Source organism: Giraffa tippelskirchi, chromosome 1, assembly GCF_054371585.1.
Source record: "Giraffa tippelskirchi isolate mGirTip1 chromosome 1, T2T-mGirTip1v1.2.pri, whole genome shotgun sequence".
Lineage (NCBI taxonomy): Eukaryota > Metazoa > Chordata > Mammalia > Artiodactyla > Giraffidae > Giraffa > Giraffa tippelskirchi.
In genome coordinates this window covers 169,545,345-169,572,844 of record NC_137275.1, presented here as the reverse complement: position 1 = coordinate 169,572,844, position 27,500 = coordinate 169,545,345, and the positions used below count along the sequence as shown (strand labels likewise).

The window sequence follows — 27,500 nt, the reverse complement described above, 5'->3', positions numbered from 1 at the left end:
CCCCTTCTCCTCCTGCCCCCAATCCTACCCAGCATTAGGGTCTTTTCCAATGAGTCAACCCTTCACATGAGGTGGCCAAAGTATTGGAGTTTCAGCTTCAACATCAGTCCTTCCAATGAACACCCAGGATTGATCTCTTTTAGGATGGATTGATTGGATCTCCTTGCAGTCCAAGGGACTCTCAAGAGTCTTCTCCAACACCACAGTTCAAAAGCATCAATTCTTCGGCGCTCAGCTTTCTTCACCGTCCAACTCTCACATCCATACATGAGCACTGGAAAAACCATAGCCTTGACTAGACGGACTTTTGTTGGCAAAGTAATGTCTCTTCTTTTAAATAAGCTATCTAGGTTGGCCATAACCTTCCTTCCAAGGAGTAAGCGTCTTTTAATTTCATGGCTGCAGTCACCATCAGCAGTGATTCTGGAGCCCAAAAAAATAAAGTCTGACACTGTTTCCACTGTTTCCTCATCTATTTCCCATGAAGTGATGGGACCAGATGCCATAATCTTAGTTTTCTGAACATTGAGCTTTAAGCCAACTTTTTCAGTCTCCTCTTTCACCTTCATCAAGAGGCTCTTTAGTTCTTCTTCACTTTCTGCCATAAGGGTGGTGTCATCCGGATATCTGAGGTTATTGATATTTCTCCCGGCAAGAGTACACCATGAGAAATGCCGGGCTGGATTAAGCACAAGCTGGAATCAAGATTGCCGGGAAAAATATCAATAACCTCAGATATGCAAATGATACCTCCCTTATGGCAGAAAGCCAAGAGGAACTAAAGAGCCTCTTGATGAAGGTGAAAGAGGAGAGTGAAAAAGCTGGCTCAAAACTGAACATTCAGAAAACTAAGATCATGGCATCCAGTCCCATCACTACATGGAAAATAGATGGGGAAACAATGTAAACAGTGACAGGCTTTCTTTTCTCAGACTCCAAAATTACTGCAGACGGTGACTGCAGCTATGAAATTAAAAGATGCTTGCTCCTTGGAAGAATATCTATGACAAACCTAGACAGCATGTTGGAGAAGGCAATGGCACTCCACTCCAGTACTCTTGCCTGGAAAATCCCATGGACAGAGGAACCTGGTAGGTTGCAGTCTATGGGGTCACTAGGAGTCGAACACGACTGAGCGACTTCACTTTCACTTTTCACTTTCACGCAGTGGAGAAGGAAATGGCAACCCACTCCAGTGTTCTTGCCTGGAGAATCCCAGGGACGGAGGAGCCTGGTGGGCTACCGTCTATGGGGCGCACAGAGTCGGACATGACTGAAACAACTTAGCAGCAGACAGCATATTAAAAAGCAAAAACATTACTTTGCCAACAAAGGTCTGTATAGTCAGCTATGGTTTTTCCAGTAGTCACCTATGGATGTGAGAGTTGGACCATAAAGAAGGATGAGCGCTGAAGAATTGATGCTTTTGAACTGTAGTGTTGGAGAAGATACTTGAGAGCCCCTTGGACTGCAAGGAGATCAAAACAGTCAATCTTAAAAGAAATCAATCCTGAATATCCATTTGAAGGCCTGATGCTGAAGCTGTAGCTCCAATACTTTGGCCACCCAATGGGAAGAGTCCACTCATTGGAAAAGACCCTGATGCTGGGGGAAGACAGAAGGCAGGAGGAGAAGGGGACGACAGAGGATGAAATGGTTGGATGGCATCACCGACTCAATGGACTTCAGTTTGAGCACGCTCCAGGAGATGGTGAAAGTGATGTGCTATAGTCTATGGTCTTGCAAAGAGTTGAAAACAACTGAGCAAGTGAACAACAACAAAATAACAGCAAAATGGTAGCACCAAATACCCTTTCAATTTGAAATCATCACATACCAAATACAAGACCTATGGTCTTTCAAGTCCATCATACCACTCCAAAGCAACAATATAAAACTGAAGCAGTGGCAGGGATAATCTCCTCACTTCATCTTTGAATTATTTTAATAATAATAATAATAACAACCAGGTCAAGTTACGCACCTCTTCCCTATACTTCACAGAAAGTATATTTATCTTGAACACCAGTACTACCACATGTAAACACACCTAAATGACTGTAAGGAAATATCATAGTCTCCCCCCATTTTAAAAGCATTTTAGGGAATCCACTCTTCACAAATAATGGTGCTTTTGAAACACAAGTTTTTTAACACATTCTTCATCTGCACACATCAATTTGTTTTTAATGAAAACCTCCTCATTCAAGCTTATGAGTATTCAGTTCAGTTCAGTCACTCAGTCGTGTCCGACTCTTTGTGACCCCATGAATCGCAGCATGCCAGGCCTCCCTGTCCATCACCAACTCCCAGAGTCTACCCAAACCCATGTCCATCGAGTCGGTGATGCCATCCAACCATATCATCCTCTGTTGTCCCCTTCTCCTCCTGCCCCCAATCCTTCCCAGTATTAGGGTCTTTTCTAATGAGTCAACCCTTCGCATGAGGTGGCCAAAGTATTGGAGTTTCAGCTTCAACATCAGTCCTTCCAATGAACACCTAGGATTGATCTCCTTTAGGATGGACTGGTTGGATCTCCTTGCAGTCCAAGGGACTCTCAAGAGTCTTCTCCAACACCACAGTTCAAAAGCATCAATTCTTCGGCGCTCAGCTTTCTTTATAATCCAACTCTCACATCCATACATGACTACTGGAAAAACCATAGCCTTGACTAGACGGACTTTTGTTGGCAGAGTAATGTCTCTGCTTTTCAATATGCTATCTAGGTTGGTCATAACCTTCCTTCCAAGGAGTAAGCGTCTTTTAATTTCATGGCTGCAATCACCATCAGCAGTGATTTTGGAGCCCCAAAAAATAAAGTCTGATACTGTTTGCACTGTTTCCCCATCTATTTCCCATGAAGTGATGGGACCAGATGCCATGATCTTAGTTTTCTGAATGTTGAGCTTTAAGCCAACTTTTTCACTCTCCTCTTTCACCTTCATCAAGAGGCTCTTTAGTTCTTCTTCACTTTCTGCCATAAGGGTGGTGTCATCTGCATATCTGAGGTTATTGATATTTCTCCTGGCAATCTTGATTCCAGCTTGTGTTTCTTCCAGCCCAGCATTTCTCATGATGTACTCTGCATATAAGCTAAATAAGCAGGGTGACAATATACAGCCTTGACGTACTCCTTTTCCTATTTGGAACCAGTCTGTTGTTCCATGTCCAGCTTATGAGTATAGCCAACATTTATTTAGCAGTTACTCTGCCAGGTACTATCCAAAGTCATCAACATAGATCATTTTATTTAATCCTTTTAATATTAGGCAATGGGTACTATTCTCCCATTTTACAGTTAAGGAATCTGAGTGTTTAGGTAACCTGTCCATGTGACTCAGAAACAGGCAACAGAACCAGACTTGAATCAGAGAATTCCACTCCAAAGCCTACTCTTAGTCATTTCTTGAAGCATTCTTCTTTTATATCAGAACTATGGGTGATTTAGAGAAGGCCACCATTATCTCCTTTGCTGTTGAGCCTCTTTTCCTTTTTGGCTCTTCCTCCATTTCCCTTCCTACTTCCTCTCAGTCTAACTCACACCTTCGGATTCCTCCGTTTTCTTTTCCAGCCACAGCCAGGAACCTGGCCTCACTCAGCTCCTAGTTGGCAATAGCACAAGTTTAGATGGAAAACATAAGCAGAAGGCCACTGGCAGAAGAACCACAGAACTGCCTGGGAAGCCTGAGGTTATAACTGTGCCCATGATGAGCTTGCACACTTGTGTTAGACACATTCCCTGACCCTTCTGAAGGGACGCACTTATTTTCATGGTGAGGTGGAAATATGTGACGAGCTCTCAGACTATCTGAGGGAAATGCTGAAGTTAGCAGCGCAAACTCAGAGCAAGGTGAATAGCTGCTAATCTTGACTTTCCTTCTTTAACACTTACTCAGTCTACTGTACATTAACTTGGAAATTTTGGGAACTCGAGGGTATGACCTGCTTCTTTAGATCATATTTCTCCAGGGTTGTGTGTGTGTTAGTCGCTCAGTCATGTCTGACTCTTTGCGACCCCATGGACTGCAGCCTTCCAGGCTCCTCTGTTCATGGGGTTTTTCAGGCAAGAATACTGGAGTGGGTTACCATTCCCTTCTCCAGAGGATCTCCTAACCCAGGGATTGAACTTGGGTCTCCCACATTACAGGCAGATTCTTTACTGTCTGAGCCAGCAGGGAAGAACCCAAAAATTTTGCCAAAATTTTTCTGGAGTAAAAAAAAGAGATTAAAAAAAAATTTTTTTTTGAGGATTAGTTAAGTAACATATTTAATTAAATTAGCTCAGTTTATTTGATGCTACATCCAAAGCCTGAGTTGGAAAAGGAGCAGGTCTGTGTCTATTTTTCTGGCAGGCAGCCCATGGCGTCACCTGCCAGTTGTAGTAGGCAGCAGGTGCATAAACTCAGGAGTCAACCAGACCTGCTTTTCCACCTTCAAGCAGTGCAACCTTGAGACAGTTACTTAACTTCTTCAAACCTCGGCTTCTCTGTAAAAAGGTAAGAGCATTAATGTTTGCTGCCCAGGATTGCTGTAAAGATCAAGTTACATCTTGTCTATGAAAGTGCCTAGAAGAGAACTGGCAGCATAGACACTTAATAAATGGTTGTTTTGTTTAATTTTATGTCATTTTAAGGGAGGAGAAGATGTACAGGCTTGTTATTAAGAAATAAAGAGACAGAAACCATAAATTTGTGGTCTGCAATTTTTCCTTCACTTAAGAAAACTCTTCACCAAAGCTATATTTTCAGTTAAAATAGCAAGAGCAGGGTCTTTTGCAATACTTCTCCCACCAAAACCTCAACTTTTAGTAATCAGACACTTTGAAGTTTGACTCCACAATGTATGGTTGTCTGTGTATTACTGTTGCATATGTATTTACAATACAAAATTCAGGAGAACAAACACAAAGTCAAAGTTAACAGGAAAATGCGGAAGATCAGTGTCAATGTTAGACTCCTGTAGCCTATCAGAAAGCATCATTTACAAGAAAAGAAATACCAGTGAATCAGAAATTCTACACAGTAAAAAACATTTCTGAAGAAAGCTTTTATGGAAACATTGTTTTCTTCTGCCTAAAATTATCTTAGATTTCATTTTCAGCATTTCCAGTTTGGTTTTTAACATGAAAAAAAAAAATAAGGTCACCATTGCTTTGTTTAACATTTTCCTTTGCATAACAACATAGCCAATCCTATTTTAAAAAGTAGCCAATAGGGGTGAGGGGGGATCACTGAAAAAACACAGAAACTGACAACTATAATGCACGGCACTTCAACAACAAACAATTTGCAACACAGCAGTCCTGGAAAGAAACTAAAATGGGAACCTACGATAAAAACCAGGCTTTTTTGCATGAGGTTATGGTAAAGAATCTGCCTGCAATGCAGGAGACCTGGGTTTGATCCCTGGGTTGGGAAGACCACCTGGAGGAGGGCATGGCAACCCACTCCAGTATTCTTGCCTGGAGAATCCCCATGAACAGAAGAGCCTGGCGAGCTACAGTTCATGGGGTCAAAAAGGGTCAGACATGACTGAGTGACTAAGCACATACACTGGGCCAATAGCTGGACCAGTCTCTCACTGCCCAAGGGGCTGGGAGGCATCTTCTTTGTTAAGGATGCAATGGCTGGGAAGGAGTTCAGGCCACAGTGACTATCAGAAAGCTAGGGTTGCAGTAAAACCTCCAATGTCATTTCTAGAATATAATCAAAGCTCTCCTCTGCACAGAGTCTGAGTGGTAGCAATTTCCTGGAACTAAATTTTGTTGCTGAGTTCAGCATTAAACAGTCTCTGAGAAAGCTCAGATAAACCAGACTGAATAAACAATAAGCAAAGTAAATTTTTTCATGGAGTTTCAACCACAGCCAAATTGTGTATTGTGGCTGTTTCAACAGAAAAAACTGAGTATATACCTAAGTCTGCCCTCCACTGCCAAAAAAACTATATATAGTTGGCCAACTTTCTAGAATTCTTTTAATGTTAAAGCAATGACAGTAAGGCCTCTTTTCCTCAAATGTATTATAAATCTATATCAAGTACATGGTATTTTCATTAAAATTATCTATATTTCTACAAACTTTATTATCTCTACCAATGGTAAAAAAAAAAAAATTGAGTGCCTAGTTGGCATCTATCCTGACTGTCCCAGGGCCAAAGTACACAAGAATAAAAAGTTAGAGATTTCCCATTTTAAAAAACAAAAACTTAAAAGGTTCTGTGGGAAAAGAATTTCAGCGAAGATTTCATATATTCAAGACTATGCTTATAAAGCAATAAAAATCTTTAAATCTAGGTGTTTGTTTTAAAAATAAAATACCTTTTACTAATTTCAGATTTTGTGTTCATCTCTCACTGTTAATACTCGTACAGATCTCTTTCTACTAAAATTTGGGATATTTGACAGACCTTGAACCGGCTTCTCAGGGTATCCTTTCTCAAAGCACCCATGGAGAGAAAAACCAAAGTCACAGACAGAGGAAACTCCTCTACAGGCAGTTATTCATTTCCTGAGCTAGCCCACTTCCTTCTTCAAACATTTCCTTCTCTTCACCAATGTGTTTTCTGAAGTTAGCATCAAAGTCCTTTTGCAAAACATACTTCTGGATCTGGGGCCTAAAATCTAGGCAAATGTCAATGGCCACGTCATTTTTTAGTATCATCACTATTGTGATCAAAATTAGACTCTCAAATGAAGTGTCACTTCAGTAGTACAGAAGGCTCCCTGTAATGTTACATTGATGTATTATCAAAAGAAGCCAGATCATTATGAACTAGAGCCATGTTTAGAGAAAATAACTTACCAAAGTGAAAAATTGAATGGGGAAAATATTTCATGGCTCATGGCTCCTCCATTAAGGAAAACTACAGCATCTTTCATAATAAGGAAATCATTTTTTTGTTCATATTTCAAACCTTAAGCAAACGGTAATGAGTTGCTAGATTTTTTCACATTAAGTGTAACACTGGAGAGAAAATTCAAAGTTTCATAATGTTTAAGTTTGGGATGGACACGTACACACTGCTGTATTTAAAATGGATAACCAACAAGGTCCTAGTGTATATAGCACAGGGAACTCTACTAAATGTTATGTGGCAGCTTGAATGGGAGGGGAATTTGGGGAAGAATGGATACATGTATATGTATGGCTGAGTCCCTTCCCTGTTCACCTTAAATTATCACAACATTGTTAATTGGCTATACCCCAATACAATATAAAAAGTTTTTTTAAAAAGTTTACATATTTTATTAGAAATGTATCTCCTCAATGACTGCTGCCTTGACTTTAATCAAAGCAGATATATCAATAGAAGGCTGAACAGAAATTCCACTACTATGCCAACTTGCTCCCCTAACACAATGACAATCTCCCACGTCCACACAGTTTCCATCCCACAGCCCCTGAGGAAGGGGAGGGGCTTAGGGAGCCCGACCTTGTCTTGTACCAACGATAGAGTACACTGTACCCAGAAAAAAGAAAGAAATCTGGCTGCTATGATTCTTCTCACTAATAATACAAAATGTATTTTAAAAAATCAAATGAGGCTTTACCTAAATATAAAAAGCTTTATTTATTTATCAGCAAAGAGTAATACCATAAAACAGACAAAAGAAATAAAGTCTCTTAAAATGTTTATTTTTGTCAGAATAGCTGACAATTTTCTGTTATATCTTTTGGTTTATTATTATAACAGGCATTCCTCCCTTGAAAAATCCATTCAAAATATCTTTAATCTTTGAGGTAAAGAACTTTAAAAAAAAAAAAAAACCTGACTTTTTTAAAGAAAAAAATTCTTAAAATTCCTTTAAGCTTGATAAATAGAAATAATCTCTTCTTGTTCTACTCTGGTGAGCAAAAATGTACTTTATACAGCAAAATATCCAGTCACTTATTGGCAAACTGAAGGTGAGAACTAGTCACTTACAAGTTTTACTCAAACACAGCACAATACTGCCACATTCATATAGACTTTTTCTTTGTTTACAGTTACCAACACTCTTCTGACAAAGACAAGGTTTTGAAATGGCAAAAGCAACAGAAGTTCTAGATCTCAAAGCTCGGGAAGGGAATTAATCTGAGTCTTCATCATCAAGATAGTCCTCGGCATTGCTTAATGATCGGACTGCACCTAAAAGGAATAGGGGGAAAAGCAAAACAGAAAAATTAGAAATGGCTTGGATTTTTTTTCACTTTCAGAGCTCCTAGGGGTTGTATTTTCCCCAAGGCTCTTTCTCTACTTTTGCTTTCCAGTCTAATCGTCAGCTTCTGCTGCCACAGAGGCTGACAGCTACATTTGTCTGCATGTTACCTAGACACGCAAAAAAGTAACAAACATGGTGCTGAGGTGCCCTTAGTCTGTCTCCCACCACAGAACACAACCAGCCACATGCACCATGACCAACGTGGGACACACCAGAAGCCTGTCCACCCTGACAACTGTGCTTCCAAACCTCCTCTCCCAATGACAAGGGCACAGGTGGCTTCAGCCAGTCCACAACCTGCAGCCTTACCTGAAGGCAAGGTCACTGGGTAGAAAGATAACTAATGAGGGGGGAAAAGGAAAAGAAAGAGAATGAAAACACAGAAGCTTCAGTTTCATTTTAGCAAACATTGATAAAGAATATGTAGAAGCAAAGGAAACTGAAATGAAAAATAAATGCTTTAAAACAGAAAGAGCTGAATCCCATCAAATGTTGTCAACCCTAAACAGAGTTCAAAAGGAAGGCACCTTATCTTTACCTGTTCACCTGTCCATTCAAATTCAAATAGTCTAGTCAAATTCCTACAGCAACAGGTTACACAAGGTATAGTTTTAAGGGAAAAACTGAAATGCAAGTATAAACGCATTGTTAGAGCTCAATAAATGTATATTATAGCACCCAGAACATTGTCTCTAAATACTATAAGCCCCTGCTCATTGGAGATATGACTCATTCCAAGTCTGGGACAGAAACTATTAAACATGGACCTGAAACCCCTTCTTAAGCTATAAAACAAGGATCCTAGCAAATGTGACATCATTTTAAAAGGGCTCAGGATCCAACCAGAAGGGGTCTCCACTAGCCAAAGGTAGGCTACCAGTAATTAAAAATACTGGATCAAAACACAGCAAATATTTCAACACACACCAAAGAGAATTCAGAATAAGAGTTCTGCCCCTGCTACACAAACTATTGCTCTAAGTAAGCAAACAGTTGATAAGGGGAAATTTTTCTTTATACGATGTTCTAACTAATAACCAAGAAGGGAATGAAATTAAAATATCACCATTTTGTAACCATCAGTGAAACAATGGATCTAGACAATAATTATCCATGGATGCCAACATCACAGGACAAGTGACAAATAGATATTAATATTATGTGCCTCTGATAGAAGACCACAATTTTCTTTATTAAGTATTCTTCCTTCTATCCCTAAGACAGATAAAATCTAAGTCTAACCAAGCTTCTGGACGTTAACACCAATTGACAAAAAGATAAGAGGACAGAGGAGCATGACAAACTCACCATGGAAATGCATGCTTGTCATGTCTAGACTGGGAAATTCAGGGAAATTGTCCCAATTTCTTTAACAAACTAAAAGCAAGGCCAAACAAAGGGGAAAATGAGAAGGGGAAGGAAACATTAATTGAAAAACAAAAGCAGAGAAATAAGAGACATAGCTATCAATCTGGACCCTACTTAAACTGTAAATAAATAGATTAGCAAAGAATAAACAAACATATAAAAGAAAATGGTAAATCTAGACTATAACAAGATATTTGATGATACTGTAGTTTTTTAAAGAATACGTTTAGGAAAATAATTATTTAAAAAAAAGGGAGGGGCAGGGGAGAGTCAATATGAGGGATACAGAAACCAATTTATCTTATATCTTATACAAGAAACAAAAAGAAAGGGAAAAGAACAAGTGGGTATAAGCAGAACAGAAGTGTGCTTCAGCGATTTCACACCAGCTTCCAAACTACTAGAAGTCTCCAGGTTGATTGTACTTGTTTCCATTCTCCTTCAAAGGAGTTCTGGAGGCCTGGAAGGAAGGTCTCTTCTTCTATCCCACACACACCCATGAACTTCACAACTGGCTGTGAACTAGTAGCTTTTTAAGTTAAATACAAAAAGACAAACGTAGCAAAGCTCTTCCCCTTTCTTTTGTACTTTGCTACTACAATCCTGTGTTTTGCTATATCAGAAATATTCTCTATCCTTCAATTGTTACTTTGGCACTTTGCTTTAAGCAAGAGAAAGATAACTTGCCATGGTACAAATGCTGACTGAACAGAAAGTGAGAGACAGGCAGGCTAATAGACTCCTTCTCCTTCCTTCCTTACTTCTATAGACTCTCTGAGACCCAGTTTCTCTGGAAACTTCCAATGCGGCCAAGTGCTGATGATGAGCTGTATCTTCACAGCCCATCCTGGGGCGTCACCGTCACAGTAATGTATCTCCCAACAGTGTTTCTCAGCCTCCTCTACCTCACTTCCATTTTTTTCTCAATCTCACTGGCCTGGATTACACGTTCCAAATCAAGTACCAGAACTTAAGACAGACATACAAATGAATATATAAATGATGGGGGGCAAAACACAACATGGATAAATCTCATAGACGTGTTACATGAAAGAAGTTAGACACCAAAAAGCACATACTGTCTGATTTCATTTATACCAAGTTCGAAAACAGGCAAAACTAATCTATGGTGAGAGAAGCAGGGGATGCTGAGGGAGGCTTCTGGGATGTGGGAAGTGTCCATCTTGATCGGGGTTGTGGTTAATAAGTGTAAGCACAGTGGGAATTCCCTGACCGTCCAGTGGTTAGGACTCTGCACTTCAACTTCAGGGGCCCAGGTTTGATTCCTGATGGGGAAACTAAGATCCCCACCAGCCTCATGATGCAACCAAAAAACAACAACAACAAAATTTCAGTGTGAATTAAACCAGGTTAATGAATTTAAAAAAAAAAAAGCAAAGCACAGTAAAAAAAAAAAAAATCATCAAGATGTTCAGTTAGGATTTAAGTATTTTAGTTAGTGTAAATTATATCCCAGCTTTAAAAACTGGAAGAACAACTTAAAGGTTCAAGGCTCAGTCCTCAATCATGGCCTGACCCTACCCCTATATCCTAAAGTTACTCTTCATGTTAGTGTAACGTGTAAATTATCTTGTCCCTATAAGAAATTCAAGAGGTACTTTCAAAAGTGGCCAACAATATGAAAATATACCTTTTCTATTTTAGAGTTCACGTTGGCAATTAGCTATATGACCCAGAATTCAAGCTCTTATTCCGACTAGGATCAAAATGCAAATTAAAAAAATTTTAAATGGATGACTGGGGGAATGAAGCAAGAAAAAAAGCAGAGAAAAAGGTAATATGAAAACTGAAATATGAAAATTCATTTCTTGGTTCTGTGTGCCAGGTCCCAAGATTACCCCTCAATACTGAATTCAGTATTGCACAGATTTAGGGAGGTAGACTAAAGATACCTGGAGTAAACAGAGAAAAAGGGCATCCACCTCCCAGCCCTTTTCTACAAAGACTACAAAAAACCCGAAGGAAAAAAGAGAAAAGTTTCGTCCCCTGCTTCTTCCTGCTCCAGTTGCTCATGTGGAGCCTTCTAGGTGTAGCTCTCTGGGGTCTGAGCAGGTGTGATATCTCCCTTGTCTATCACAATCACACTCAGTGTGCTGATAACCTTTAACTCATAAGAAATTGGTACTCCTCAGTCAGGATGCTTTGGAGGTACTAATATAGCAATAGGAAGTCAGCAGCAGAGAAAGGAAATTAGGTCACAGTCCTTCTTCCTGACTCAACCAAGGCAGCAGGGAGTGGGAGGTCTACCTCAAATAAAAGGGTCTCTCCCATATGGCTTCAAATATGGCTTCTCAGTCAAAACGTTGCTGGGGAGCACCACTCAGCTGGTAAAAACTTTCTTACTTGGTTAGTAGAACCCATATATATTTATGCATGAGTAATTTCTTTAAAGAACGACTTGCTCTGCCAGTGAACATTCATGGCTTAAATAATTAAGAAACCCCTAACTGCTTAATAGTTTATACTATACCTGAACTGAGGTTAAATAAAAATCGGGAACAAACACTCATCTGAAATAAGGAACAATAGGAGCAATGGATTTGTGAGGAGAACTATGATCAGAATTTGATGATAGGTAAGGAAGATGATGGGGCTTCCCAGGTGGCGCTAGTGGTAAAGAACTGCCTGCCAATGCAGGAGACGTTGGAGATGTGGGTTCGATCCCTGGGTAGGGAAGATCCCCTGGAGGAGGACATGCAAACCACTCCAATATTCTTGCCTGGAGAAGCCCAAGGACAGGGGAGCCTGGCAAGCTATAGTCCAAAGGGTTGCACAGACTAAAACATGACTAACGCAACTTAGCACACATGTTCGCAAGAAGGATGATTCTGGGAAGCACCCTTGGTAAGCCAAGAAGAGAGGCAGGCTGTTTGCTTTTTTTGACTGATGAAGCCAGGAGACCAGGCTACCGACTGTACTTTGTTGCTTCTGCCAGAAATGGACTATGGGACAGCATAATATTGACTCTTCTCATAAATCAGGGGATATCTGAGGGAGAAATAAGTTTCCCAAGAATTCAAACATGAGTGGGAATTTGATTCAAATGATTAAAACAGAAATGAGTATCTCATTGACCCAAGTTTGAGAACTCTGAAAATGATAATACTCTAAGGATAAAATGAAAACACATGCATTCACCCTCTATAATGGAAATTTCTTAAAAAGTTGTTTTGGTGATTCTCCACCAACATGGATCAGACTAAACTTTGGACTCTAAAGCAATAGTAAAAAAAGTCCAGAATGATGAGTAGCAATGTGAACACATGCAAAAGGTGAGTCTTACATTTTTGCCCCCCACCCCTGGTAGCTCAGCTGGTAAAGAAACCACCTGCAGTGCAGGAGACCCCAGTTTGATTTCTGGGTTGAGAAGATTCCCTGGAGAAGGGCATGGCAACCCACTCTAGCATTCTTACCTGGAGAATCCCCATGGACAGAGGAGCCTGGTGGGTTGCAGTCCATGGGGTCACAAAGAGTCAGACACAACTGAGCAACTAAGCACAGTTCCTTTCTAGAAAACAGTAGTAAAAATGTATCCAAGGGACTTCCCTGGTAGTCCAGTGGCTAAGACTCAATGCTCCCAATGCAGGGGGACTGAGTTCAAATGTTCTCTCTAACCAAGCATCTTTTTTTATACCCCTCTGGGTTTCTCATGGGCCAGGAGGCTAATGAAGAATGAAAGAGGGACAAAGGAGAGATGGATGGGAAGAAGAGGTCAAGGCACATCCTTCTACTCCTCCCAGCACTCCTTTTCAGAAAATCACCATATCAGAATGAATCTGGAGGAGCATATTCAATAGGCTACATACTGAGAAATCAAATAAACAGCCAGTTTCTGAATAGTATCAGGAATGGCACAAATGTGTTTAACACCTTTTCTTTCCTTTAACACCTTTTCAAAACCACCAGACTGTTCACTTTTATAGACGTGCGTGTAAACTTTTCAAACCTCTTCTCCACATCAACAGATATTTGAGATTGTACACTCTACCTTTAAAAACCACCCATAAAACTGTGAACAGATAAGTTTCCAAAGTCTAGAATAATTTTGATCACAGCCTATTGATACCATCATTTACAATAGAAACAAATTATAATCATAAAACTTTTGAATACATAATTAGAAAATATTTAGCAATAACCACTCAAAACACCTTACTCCTTGGAAGGAAAGTTATGACCAACCTAGACAGCATATTAAAAAGCAGAGATATTACTTTGTCAACAAAGGTCCGTCTAGTCAAGGCTATGGTTTTTCCAGTGGTCATGTATGGATGTGAGAGTTGGACTATAAAGAAGGCTGAGTGCTGAAGAATTGATGCTTTTGAACTGTTGGAGTTCAAACAGTTGGAGAAGACTCTTGAGAGTCCCTTGGACTGCAAGGAGATCCAACCAGTCCATCCTAAAGGAGATCAGTCCTGGGTGTTCATTGGAAGGACTGATGTTGAAGCTGAAACTCCAATACTTTGGCCACCTGATGCAAAGAGCTGACTCATTTGAAAAGACCCTGATGCTGGGAAAGATTGAAGGCAGGAGGAGAAGGGGACGACAGAGGATGAGATGGCTGGATGGCATCACCAACTCAATGCACATGAGTTTGGGTGAACTCCGGGAGTTGGTGATGGACAGGGAGCCCTGGTGTGCTTCGGTTCATGGGGTCTCAAAGAGTTGGACATGACTGAGCAACTGAACTGAACTGACCTGAACTCATAAAACCAAATCTGGAACTCCCTTTGTGGTCCAGTGGCTAAGACTCCTTGCTCCCAATGCAGGGGGCCTGCGTTCAACCCCTGGTCAGGGAACTAGATCCCACAAGCCACAATTAAAGATCCTGCATGCCACAAATAAGATCCAATGCAGCCAAATAAATATAAATAAACATTAAAAAATAAATAATCAGGAAGAGAAGAAGATGGCAGACAAGTAAGATGGGGAGATCGCCAGCCTTCCTGCAAATACATCAAAAACTCATCAAGACATAGAACAATGCCTACAAAGCAACCTCTAGGTGACAGCAGGAGACCCCAGTCCTCCAGGGAGACAGGCTAAGATCCCCGAAATGGGAACACAGGCACAAGTCACCCACAGCAAGAAATCAACACAAACCACCTAACCAACATTTCCCTCCAAGGGAAAAAATCAGAAGAAAGAAGTAATACAATCCTAAACTCTGGGAAAAGGAGACCTCACTCAAGTGGAGCAAGTTAGAAAGAAAAAAAAAAAAAGATGATGCAAAGACAGAGAAATACAACACAAGTGAAAGAGCAAGGTAGAAATTCACAAGACCAAATAAACAAAGAGGAAATGAGTAATCTCTCTGAAAGAGAATTCAGAATAATGACAGTAAAGATGCTCTGAAGACTTGAAAATAGAATGGAGAAAATGCAAGAAGCATTTAACACAGTTAATACAATCACCAAAGACATAGAAGAAATAAAGAATAAGCAAACAGAGATGAATAACACGATTACTGAAATTAAAAATACGCCAGAAGGAACCAATAGCAGAATAACTGAGGCAGAGGAACGGATAAGTGAGCTGTAAGGTAGAATGGTGGAAATAACTGCTGAAGAGCAGAATAAAGAGAAGAGAATGAAAAGAATCGAGGAAAGCCTCTGAGACCTTTGGGACAATATTAAACACACCAATATTCGAGTTATAGGGGTCCCAGAGGAAGAAGAAAAAAAAGAAAGGCACTGAGAAAATTTTTGAAGAAATTATAGTTGAAAACTTCTCCAACATGGGAAAGGAAATAGTCAATCAAGTCCAAGAAGCACAGAGTCCCTACAGGTTAAACCCAAGGATAAACACATCGAGACACATATTAATCAAGCTAACAGAGATTAAGCACAAAGAATATTAAAAGCAGCAAGGGAAAAGCAATAAGTTACATACCAGGGAAAACCCATATAATTAACAGTGGATCTTTCAGCAGAAACTCTACAGGCCAGAAGGGAATGGCAGGATATATTTAAAGTACTGAAAGAGAAAAACCTACAAACACGATTATTATACCCGGCAAAGATCTTATTCAAAATTGAGGGAGAAATCAAAAACTTTACGGACAAGCAGAAATTAAGAGAATTCAGCACCACCAAACCAGCCTTGCAACAATACTAAAGGGACTTACATAGCCAGTAAACATAAGAGAAAGGAAAGAACCACAAAATAAACCCAAACAATCAAGAAAATGCCAACAGGAACATATGTATCAAAAATTACCTTAAATGTAAATGGATTAAAAGCACCAACCAAAAGATACGGACTGACTGAATACATACAAAAACAAGACCCATATATATGCTGCCTACAGGAGACCCACTTCAGACCTAGAGACACATACAGACTCAAAGTAAAAGGATGAAAAAAGATATTCCATGTGAATGGAAACCAAAAGAAAGCTGGAGTGGCAATCCTTATTTCAGACAAAGTAGACTTTAAAATAAAGAATATCATAAAAGACAAAGAACGACACTACATAATGATTAAGGGATCAATCCAGGAAGAAGACATAACAATTGTAAATGTCTATGCACCCAACATAGGAGCACCTCAATACATAAGGCTAACACTAATAGGCATAAGAGGGGAAATTGACAGCAACACAATAATAGTAGGAAACTTTAACACCCCACTTTCACCAATGGACAGATCATCAAAACAGAGAATCAATAAGGAAACACAAACCTTAAATGAAACATTAAACCAAATGGACCTAATTGATATCTTTAGGACTTTCCATCCAAATGTAGAATTCACTTTCTTCTCAAGTGCACATGGAACATTCTCCAGGATAGACCACATCTTGGGCCACAAACGAAGGCTCAGTAAATTAAAAAAAACTGAAATTGTATCAGGTATCTTCTCTGACCACAATGCTATGAGACTAGATATCAACTACAGGAAAAAAAACAGCAAAAAACACAAACTCATGGAGATTCAACAGGACATTACTAAATAACAAAGAGGTTACTGAAGAAATTAAAAAAAAGAAATCAAAAGATTCCTAGAAACAAATGACAATGAAAGCACAATGACCCAAAATTATGGGACTCAGCAAAAGCAGTTCTAAGAGGGAGGTTTATAGTGATACAATCCTACCTCAAGAAGCAAGAAAATAATCAAATAGACAGCCTAACTCTACATCTAAAGCAGCTGGAAAAAGAAGAACAAAAAACCCCCAGAGTCAGCAGATGGAAGATCAAAAATCAGAGCAGAAATAAATGAAAAAGAAATGAAGGAAACAATAGCAAAGATTAATAAAACTAAAAGCCGGTACTTTGAGAAGATTAACAAAATTGACAAACCACTACCCAGACTCATCAAGAAAAAAGGGAGAAAAATCAAATCAACAAAATTAGAATGAAAAAGGAGAGGTTACAACAGACAATGCAGAAATACAAAAGATTTGAAGAGACTATTATGAACAACTATACGGCAATAAAACGGATAACCTGGAAGAAATGGACAGATGCCGGGAGCCAGCCCACGAGATCCCACCCGTGACAGAGTCATGAGGAAGAGGACTGATTTGAGCACGGCTTCTCAGCCCTCAGGGATTCTCAGAAGGCTACCTCAGCGCTCACCTTGAAGATAATATCTGTCTTTCTGATGTTTGCTATAATAAACCTCTTCTTATTTTCTGTGACTTAGGCAAAAGGCCTTTCCTGATTCTCTTCTAAAATAGATCATTCTGAAACCTCAATCGACAAGGCCCCTGAACGATAGCACCTTAATAAAATTATCTAGGATATAGAGTATGCTAATCTAAATTCCTCTTGCTAGCATATTAGTTTGCTTAATAAATGTACCTGTGCCTTTGGAGCTAATGTGCATGACAGCTCCTTAACAATAAACAGTACCGAGAGCCTCCACACAGAAAGCCCCAATGGGCACAGAGCCCTTCGTAGGAAAAAAGGCTTATTAGAAAATATAAGAGATGTTGCTTTATGAAACTGTTACTTAGTCTACATTTACTCACTGTGTTTTTGCTCTTAACGTATTTAGCCTCTATAATGAAAGCATAATAGTTAGGGATTTATATAAATAAAAATTTAGCTTTAATACAAATAATAAGACGATTGTTAATTCAGCTGGTGATTTTGCTAAGCACTGACCTTGGCGCTTTCAGCTGCTGTGCCATGACTTTATGGGACCACATTCTTCTCTGTTAGGCTCAAGGCAGAAGATAAATTACAGAAGAACAGGTTTTACCTTGAAACTCTGAGTTTGTGAATTCTTTGTCATAATCTGCTGTGCCTGTATTCTTTAAAAAAAAAAATGTAGCCCTGGTACTTTCTGTGCCTGATGCAAAAATGTCCTGGCTGATCAACCCTTATCAATAAAGGAGTCACTGAATGTTAGCAGGCCTCCAGGCCAGAAGATGATGTAAACAACTTTAAACCTTTTGTAACTAGAAACACGAACAGTGTCCTGGTTCCGATAAGGGTCAAAAACTGCTGACCCTTTAGTCTGGTTTGGCATGACTCTACACTTTACATTTGTTTCTATGTGCTACTAAAAATATAAAAGCTGCCTTGAAAGCAATAAAGTCAGAAGACACTTGGAAACACCGAGACTCGCTGTGTCTTCTCATTCTTATCGCCGACGCCGTCCTTCCTGAGGGAACCCCTGGACCAGCTGGAGAAGGACTCCAGCAGACAGATTCTTAGAAAAGTTTAATCTTCCAAGACTGAACCAGGAAGAATTAGAAATTATGAACAACCCAATTACAAGCACTGAAATTGAAGCTGTGATCAAAAATCTCCCAAAAAACAAAAGTCCAGAACCAGATGGCTTCACAGGATAATTCTATCAAACATTTAGAGAAGAGCTAATGTCTATCCTTCTAAAACTCTTTCAAAAAATTGAAGAGGAAGGAACACTTGCAAATTCATTCTATGAGGCCACCATCACCCTGATACCAAAATCAGGAAAAGACAACACAAAAAAAGAAAATTACAGGGCAATATCACTAATAAACATAGATGCAAAAATCCTCAACAAAATTCTAGCAAACAGAATCCAACAACACATTAAAATCCTCATACACCAGGATCCAGGGATGCAAGGATTTTTCAATATACACAAATCAATCAACGTGATACACCGTATCAACAAATTGAAAGATAAAAACCATATCATCATCTCAATAGATGCAAAAAAAGCCTTTGACAAAATCCAGCAACTATTTATGATAAAAACACTTCAAAAAACGGGCATAGAAGGAAGCTACCTCAACACAGTAAAGGCCATATATGAAAGTGAAGTGGAGTGAAGTCGCTCAGTTATGTCTGACTCTTTGCAACCCCATGGACTGTAGCCTACCAGGCTCCTCAGTCCATGGAATTTTTCAGGCAAGAGTACTGGAGTGGGTTGCCATTTCCTTCTCCAGGGGATCTTTCCAACCCAGGGATTGAACCCAGGTCTCCTACATTACAGGCAGACACTTTACCATCTGAGTCACAGGAGGTGACCATATATGAAAAGCCCACAGCAGACATTATTCTCAATGGTGAAAAACTAAAAGATTTCCCTCTAAGATTAGGAACAAGACAAGGTGTCCACTCTCACCACTATTATTCAACATAGTTTTGTAAGTCCTAGCCATGGAAATTAGAGAAGAAAAAGAAATAAAAGGAATTCAGATCTGAAAAGAAGTAAAACTCTCACTGTTGGCAGATGACATGATACTATACATAGAACACCCAAAAGAAACTATCATAAAATTACTAGAGCTAATCAACAAATTCAGCAAAGTCACAAGATACAAGGTCAATACACAGAAATCACTTGCACTCCTATATATTAACAATGAAAAATCAGGAAGAGAAATTAAGGAATCAATACCATTCACCATTGCAACAAAAAGAAAAAAATATCTAGGAATAAACCTACCTAAGGAAACAAAAGACCTGTATATGGAAAACTGTAAGACAGTGAAGAAAGAAATCAAAGATGACATAAACAGATGGCGAGATATTCCATGTTCCTGGGTGGGAAGAATCAATATTGTGAAAATGACTATACTACCAAATGCAATCCACAGATTCAATGCGATCCCTACCAAATTACCAATGGTTTTTTTCACAGAACTAGAACAAAAAATATCACAATTCATATGGAAACACAAAAGACCCCAAATAGCCAAAGCAGTCTTGAGAAAGAAGAATGGAGCTGGAGGAATCAACGTTCCTGACTTCAGACTATACTACAAAGCTACAGTCATCAAGATAGTATGGTACTGGAACAAAAAGAGAAATACAGACCAATAGAACAAGATAGAGAACCCAGAGATTAACCTATGTATCTTTGGGTACCTTATTTTTGACAAAGGAGGCAAGAATATACAATGGGGCAAAGACAGCCTCTTCAATAAGTAGTGCTGGGAAAACTGGACAGCTACATGTGAAAGAGTGAAATTAGATCACTACCTAATGCTATACACAAAGATAAACTCAAAATGGATTAAAGACCTAAATGTAAGACCAGAAACTATTAAACTCTTAGAGGAGAACATAGGCAGAACACTAGTTGACATAAATCAAAGCAAGATCTTCTATGACCCACCTCCTAGAGTAACGGAAATAAAAACAAAAATAAACAAGTGGGACCTGATTAAGCTTAAATGCTTTTGCACAGCAAAGGAAACTACAAACAAGGTGAAAAGACAACCCTCAGAATGGGAGAAAATAATAGCAAGGGAAACAACTGATAAAGAATTAATTTCCAAAATATATAAGCAGCTTATACAACTCAATATTAAAAAAGCAAACAACCCAATCAAAAAGAGGGAAAGGGACCTAAAGAGACATTTCTCCAAAGAAGACATACAGATGGCTATGCACATGAAAAGATGCTCAACATCACTCATTATTAGAGAAATGCAATTCAAAACTACAATGAGATACCACCTCACACTAGTCAGAATGGCCATCATCAAAAAGTCTACAAACAATAAATGCTGGAGAGGGTGTGGAGAAAAGAGAACACTCTTGCATTTCTCTTGGGAATGTAAACTGATACAGCCACTATGGAAGACGGTATGGAGACTCCTTAAAAAGTGAAGAATAAAACCACCATATGACACAATAATCCCACTCCTAGACATATACCTGGAGGAAATCAAAACTGAAAAAGACACAAGTACCCCAATGTTCACTGCAGCACTATTTACAATAGCTAGAACATGGAACAGATGAATGGATAAAGAAGGTGTGGTACATATATACAATGGAATACTACTCAGCCATAAAAAGGAACGCATTTGAATCTGTTCTAATGAGGTGGACAAAACTAGAGCCCATTATACAGAGTGAAATAAGTCAGAAAGAGAAATATAAATATCATATACTGACACATATATATGGAATCTGAAGAGATGGCACTGATGGATTTAGTTTCAGGGCAGCAATGGAGAAACAGACATAGAGAACAGACCTACGGACAAGGTAGGAGCAGAGGAGGGAGAAGGGGAGATGTATGGAGAGAGTAACAGAAATTTATAACATCATGTGTAAAACAGATGCCAATGGGAATTTGCTGTATGACTCAGGGAACTCAAACAGGTGCTCTGCGACAGGCTGAAGGGCGGGGTGGGGAGGGAGATGGGAGGGAGGTCTGGAAGGGAGGGGACATGGGTGTACCTATGGCTGAGTCTTACTGATGTATGACAGAAAACCACAAAATTCTGGAAAGCAATTATCCTTCCATTAAAGAATCAAAAAAAAAAATCTAATCTAAAACAAGAGTATGGAAACAATGGTTCTTTGATAAAAAGAAATAGAAATATTTCTTTATATATATGATATAATATATATATAATATAATATATATAATATAATAGAAAGCAAGGTAATTAGAACTTGATTGCAAGGAATAAAAGAAACATACTAATCACAGCAAAAGATCAATGTCTTTACAAATTTGTTTGTATAGATATATTTGTCCATGTTGGAGGTTCTGATTCAGACCAAGGATATAAAATCTAACTCTAGAATCACCTGTAGAATTCACCAAGAAAAAACTTTCCCCAACGTTGAATCAATAAATCTTAAGTCGTGACGGCATCATAAGAGAAAAGGATTAAAATCAAGTACCTGTTCCCTGTTTCTTTTTCAGGAGAGATGCACAGGCAGCATTAGTAGCCATGTCCAGGGCCAGCTTCTTCTCATTGTTTCTTAAGTCTGTTCTAGCACCTTCCCCAACACAAGAAAGGAAATTAGCTGTTTTGAAGACTCTACAGTAGCAGCCAATCATTTTTTTTCTTAAGTTTCTTTTTCCTCTTTTTCTTTTCTTCAAGTTATACTGAGATATAATTGACACACAACACTATAAGCTTATGGTACATAGCATAATGATCTGACTTACAAACATCATGGAATGATTATCACAAGTTGAGTGGACACCCGTCATCCCATATAGATACAAAATTAAAAGAATATTTTAAAATGTTTTCCGTGTAATGAGAACCCTTAGGATTTACTCTGTTAACTTTCTTACATAACAAACAGTAAGGATGTTAGTTATAGAGCAGCCAATCCTCTTTCCATCAAAACATTGCTTTTAGCAAAACTAACGACAGAATCATCTGGCCCTGAAGTAAGCTCTTTCAGTAAAACTTTCACAAAACAGCAATAGCATATTTGGCATCTTTAACCAGGGAGCTTACTGCTGCACCTGTAATAATTATATACAATTGAAATACAGGCTTTCCTTTCAAGTCCCTGTAGAACTGCATGTGAAATTTTCCCTGAGAAGTTTACCGTCTCCATGTACAACACTAGATCAGTTAGACTCAACGCGCCTTGCAATATACCCTTTGCCTCTTTTGTTCAAGGTCTTTAGAAAACATGATGTGAGTTGAGCTTGAGGAGATTAATATTTATCTTAAGCATACTTTCAAACATCATTAGCACAATTAGTAAACCTTGAAATCTGGAGGCAATCCATTTTTTGCATAGCCCATCTTCCACTCACTTTTTCCCCATCTTTATTATAAATTACATCAGAATTCATAAATATATTCTCATTGTCAAAGATGTGGAAATACAGACATATGCTAAACAAAAGCTTATGTCTCATTTCAGCTCCCAACTAACCCCTTCCTTCCCCATCTTCTACCTTCCACATAGGTGACCATTCCCAACAAGTGGGCATCAGTTCCCATCTCCTTTACATGCAAGAGTGCATTCACAGACACTCGTGGACACATACACAAAATCATACTACAGGTATTGGTCTGTAATTTGATGTGCTTTTTTTGCCAGTGGTAGTTTCCTTTGTTAAAAAAAACTGATGTATGGTTGATGTATAATACTATATGTTTCAGTTGTACAACAGTGATTCACAAATTTTAAAGGTTATATTACATTTACAGTTATTATTATACACAGTACTTTGTGCCTTTTAATCCCCTAGCTCTATTTTATCCTTCCCTCTTCCCTCTCCTCACTCATAACCAATAGTTTTGATATTTTTTTGATTTGAGAATATTGCTTCACAATATTGTGTTGGCCTCTGCCATACAAGTTTTGGGTTTTTTAACTTAACAATATATCATGCTATTTGTTCCTTAGTAGTACACATACTTATAACTCAATCTATTTAAACATTGATAATTAATCCATTTTGCGGATGTTCCAAGATTTATTTAACCACCCCTCTCTGAGGGGCACTTAGACTCTAATATTCATTATCACAACAATACTGCCATGAACCTCCTTGAAACACATGTTTTATGTATTTCTGAAGGATGTTTTTCTAGAAGTCGTGTTGAAATATAAGGATATGTATGTTTTCATTCTGTTAGCTATTGTCAGATTGCCTTCCAAGAAGGCTTACCAATTTACACTTTCTGCCACAGTGTTTGAGAGTGCCATTTTTTCTACAACCACATCCTCTTTGGTAAACAAAAAATAAATGTCCTAAAACTCAAATGCACAAAGATATCGCCAAGAAAAGAAAAGAAAAAAAAAAACAAGAAAAAAAGCCAAACGAAAAAAAGAGAGTAAGTACATTTAATTAGGAATATGGTGATTGTGTGTGAAAAATCTCTCATGAAGAGCCTGAGATCTATCTACAGCTGGGGTTATATGGAAAAGGTCATTCTCTCACTGTGCTACAGGTCAAACATCCTGCGGGTTTACAGTTCTGTGATTAATCATATCTTACTTTACACTTGAGAACTCACATACATGATTTCTGTCAGGACGGGAAATGTTCAGAGACAGGATGCTAGAGAAGAAAACCATTTCAACCAGTGCTGCCCAACAGAAAATTATGTGAGCCATAGATGTAATTTAAATTTTTCTAGTGGCTGCATTTTCAACACGTAAAACTCACTTAAATAATATATTTTACTTAACCCAGTATATCCAAAATGTTATCACTTCATCATGTAACCAATATAAAAATTATTGATACATCACTTTTTTTTCCCCACTAGGTTTTCAAAACCTGATGTTCATTTTCCACTTCTAGCACATCTCAATTCAGACTAGCCTCATCTCAAGAGCTCAGTAGCCTATGTGCTTAGTGACTGCCATAGCAGACAACACATCTCTTGGCATACTTTTGAGGGGTACTACAGAGGTCATCAAGGTGTCTCATCTCTTATTCCTAGAGTTTACATCATCAACAAACTTCAAATCAAAAACTCACAACATTGCTCCGAGGATCCCTAATGATAGTACATCCACATGACATGCAGGCTGGGGACTCAAATATCCTATATTATAGCCTTCTAGACCAGGGTGCAGTGTGTGATGATATCCCTGGCCCCCTATAAGGGTTAACTAAAGCTTGTGGGACAAACAGATGAATAGATGGTTGAGTCCATTATTTCACTGTTCCTTCTGACTTGTGTAAAAACACGGAATCAAGGCATCTTCTCATTTGCTGTACGTTGAGCACCTGCTCAGCTCAAAGCAGGACACCTTTAAGGATAAGCATCCTTTCTTATCTAATCAAGACTTGCCTGTGAGAACCCAGGGCCTCAGCAACTTTACCCACACAGCTTTCTTAGAGAGATCTCCTCTGTATGTGTGCACACACATGTATGCAAACACACACACACACCTTCCTTCTAGGTCCCTTTAATCTTGTAGAAATGTAGGATTAAATCCTGCAGAAAAATAAATTCTTACTAAAAGTAACATATATAATGCTAAAGCTTACCAAACTTTTGATTTAAAATGAAAAACAGAAACCACCTCAATAATTTTATCTTATCAGAAAAACTCCATGATGCAGACAGAGATCAAAATCCCAGTTATAAAATAAGAAGCCCATTATTTTCCCTACTATTTTTAAATGGTGTTATTGGATGGAGCTTGATTTTCAGAGTGATCCAAGACCAGATAAACTAAGCACTTTACCTTTTGCCAGAAGCAACTGGACAATATCTGCATAACCCTTCCAGGCAGCAGCATGCAGAGCTGTGTCTCCCAGCTTGTTCTATGGTGATAACGAGAGAGAGCAGTATTTTTAAAAAAAAGAGAGTGTGGACTGAAAACATACACAAATTTAGGTTTACTCTAGCCTAAGTAAATCTAAAATGAGAACAAAGTGACAAAACCATATAAAATTCCAAAGAGGGAAAAGAGACTCAAGAGATGAGCGATGAGTCATATGGGGAGAGGGAATGCAATGGCGGAGGAGCAACTGACTTGGCAGAGCACATGTGGAAATGCAGATGCTCACAGAGGCAGATGCTCACAGAGGCAGATACCAGGAGGAAGCAAGCAGATCTGTCCCTGCAGAAACCAGCATGAATGAGGAACTGGAGACACTGGAGACTCCGGAGCAGGAAGGAGGCAGGGGAGTGAAACCAAGAGTACTGGGAGAAAGTGTTTCTACGGAGTAATTAGAACCCCCAAGCCCCAGATCACCTTTCTCTCTCCTTGTTGTCATATGACACAGTACAGATGGTAGAATTACCATATTTTGAAATTAACCAGACAGTTTCCAAGCTTATGGAACTTGGAGGCATAAGAGAAGGTGGTAATGAGGCCAGGAATTAAAAGCAGGGGGCTAGCTGAAAAACCTACGCACTGAGCAGTAAGACCCCTCTCCCGGCTGTCTTTACCTACCCCACAGACCCTCACCCCACTGCCCCAGGTTGTACATACACACACACACCCCCCACTGCCCCAGTGTGTACACACACACACACAGCCCAAGTGTGTATAGTCTAGCACCTACCCCCAGGAAGGAGGCTGAAGAATGCTGCTCTGATAGAGCTGAACAGCCCCAACAAAGAGGAGGAAGCGACTATTTTAACCAGCATCTGGGTATAAGCCAGAAAAACAGTGAGGACCTCACCACTTCACCCTACAGAGAAACCCACCAGTCAGTAAGCCCCACAAGCAAACAGAGCTTCTAGTCACACTCAAACATGAATGGACAAAGGCACTATGTATTTGAGGCACTATGTATTTTATCCTATATTTGAAGAAAGATCAACACAAAACTAACAGATCTCAGAGGGAAAAGATACAGTATAGTGAATAGCAGGAAATGTTTTAAAATATGTATATAATTGCTTTACTGGTAAGCAGCCTGCAGTGACCTCTAAAAATGGTTCGCTATTCACCTGACCCAGAAAACCCTGGAAAAACCTGGAAATCGTGCAAATCAAGAGGTTCAGATCTTCATGTTCACTTTCAGAACACTCGTGAAACTGCCCAGGCCACTAAGGGCATGCATATCCAAAAGGCCACCAAGCATGTGAAGAATGTTGCTTTACAGAAGCAACCTGTGCCATTCTGTCATCACCATGGTGGAGTTGGTAGGTGTGCTCAGGCCAAAGAGTGGGGCAGTCGGTGGCTGAAAAAGAGTGCTGAATTATCACTGTACGTGCTCAAAAATAGAGAGTAATTCAACCCAGAATTCTCATCAGCCAAATAATCAAGCCCAAGCTCCCCTTTCTCAGGAATCTACTGAAGGTGTTCTTCAACTAATAGAAGACACAGGATTCAGAAAAGTGAGAACATAACACAGGAGGGCAGTGAAGGGTTTCCCAGGAAGATATCAGAGAGTAGCGGAGATCAAGTTGCTCCAGTCAGAGAATGAAGATGGAGGCCTTCAGTATGATTCCAGGAAGAAAAACAAGAAAGCAACTAGCATATACATTTTAGAAAAGTATATCAAGAGAGTGTAAAACAGCGCAGAGGTCTTTGTCAGATACAAAAAAAAAGTACTCAATAAAAGGCTATAAATACAGAAACAAAAGAAATTATATAAACAGCGAACAATATTGAAACAGCCACAATATCATGAGCATTATATAGTAATATAATCAAAAATTATGATATGATATATTAGGAGAACCAAAGGAGGAAAGATTGGAAGTTGGGTGATGGAAGATGACAGGCATGAATCACTACCTACCAGATAGGATGCCAAAATACTTATGAAGATGGTGAATTATGAGACAGCTCCACAAACATATTTCTCAGTAATGTGAAGATAAGAGGAAAGCACTAAAAGCTTAAAGTGATATACGAGGAGGAGTGTGGCAGGCATTTTGAGCTTTATACAGTTTGCACTTTAATGCAAAAATAATTTTTAACTATGTGCTTGAAGTATTTAGATTAAAAGTTTTATGAAAGATAATAAATGGGAAAAGTTGAGTACCAAGACCTCAAGACAGGATTTTATACACCTATAAGCTGTACTATGAGAGCAAGGCAGGCGGGTTAAATGATTTCTGCGTAAGCAAACTCACCTGTTGGTTCAGTTCAATGTTTGGTTGAGTAAACAGCATTTCCACTATATCTGAAATTCAAATAGAAACAATCTTTTTTAAAGAATGGGAATAAAAGCCTGATAAGATTGTGCATAATAATTTTAAAAGGATTCTTTTTAGAAGAATCTTCAAAAAACTCCTTATAACAAGTTTTTCAACACTTAT

The 27,500-nt window shown here is 39.0% G+C and overlaps 1 protein-coding gene across 4 annotated transcripts in view; it reads right to left on the bottom strand.

Annotated features, from left to right (window-relative positions):
* Positions 1 to 7,544: 7,544 nt before the first annotated feature.
* The window catches only part of OSTF1 (osteoclast stimulating factor 1), a 62,957-nt gene continuing 43,001 nt past the window's right edge, over positions 7,545 to 27,500 (bottom strand). The window contains exons 7-12 of one of the 4 annotated variants that reach the window (XR_014058262.1): positions 27,315 to 27,364; positions 24,964 to 25,042; positions 21,685 to 21,783; positions 9,509 to 9,577; positions 8,510 to 8,540; positions 7,545 to 8,127 (exon numbers count right to left, since the gene is read on the bottom strand). Coding sequence is in view for 2 of the 4 variants with exons in the window: in XM_081505568.1 (XP_081361694.1) it covers positions 8,069 to 8,127; positions 21,685 to 21,783; positions 24,964 to 25,042; positions 27,315 to 27,364 (287 nt within the window). In the remaining 2 variants the exon portion in view is untranslated. Of the gene's footprint in view, positions 8,128 to 8,509; positions 9,578 to 21,684; positions 21,784 to 24,963; positions 25,043 to 27,314; positions 27,365 to 27,500 lie in introns of those variants that run through there. The other 3 variants (XR_014058264.1, XM_081505568.1, XM_081505577.1) reach the window with 3 other exon arrangements.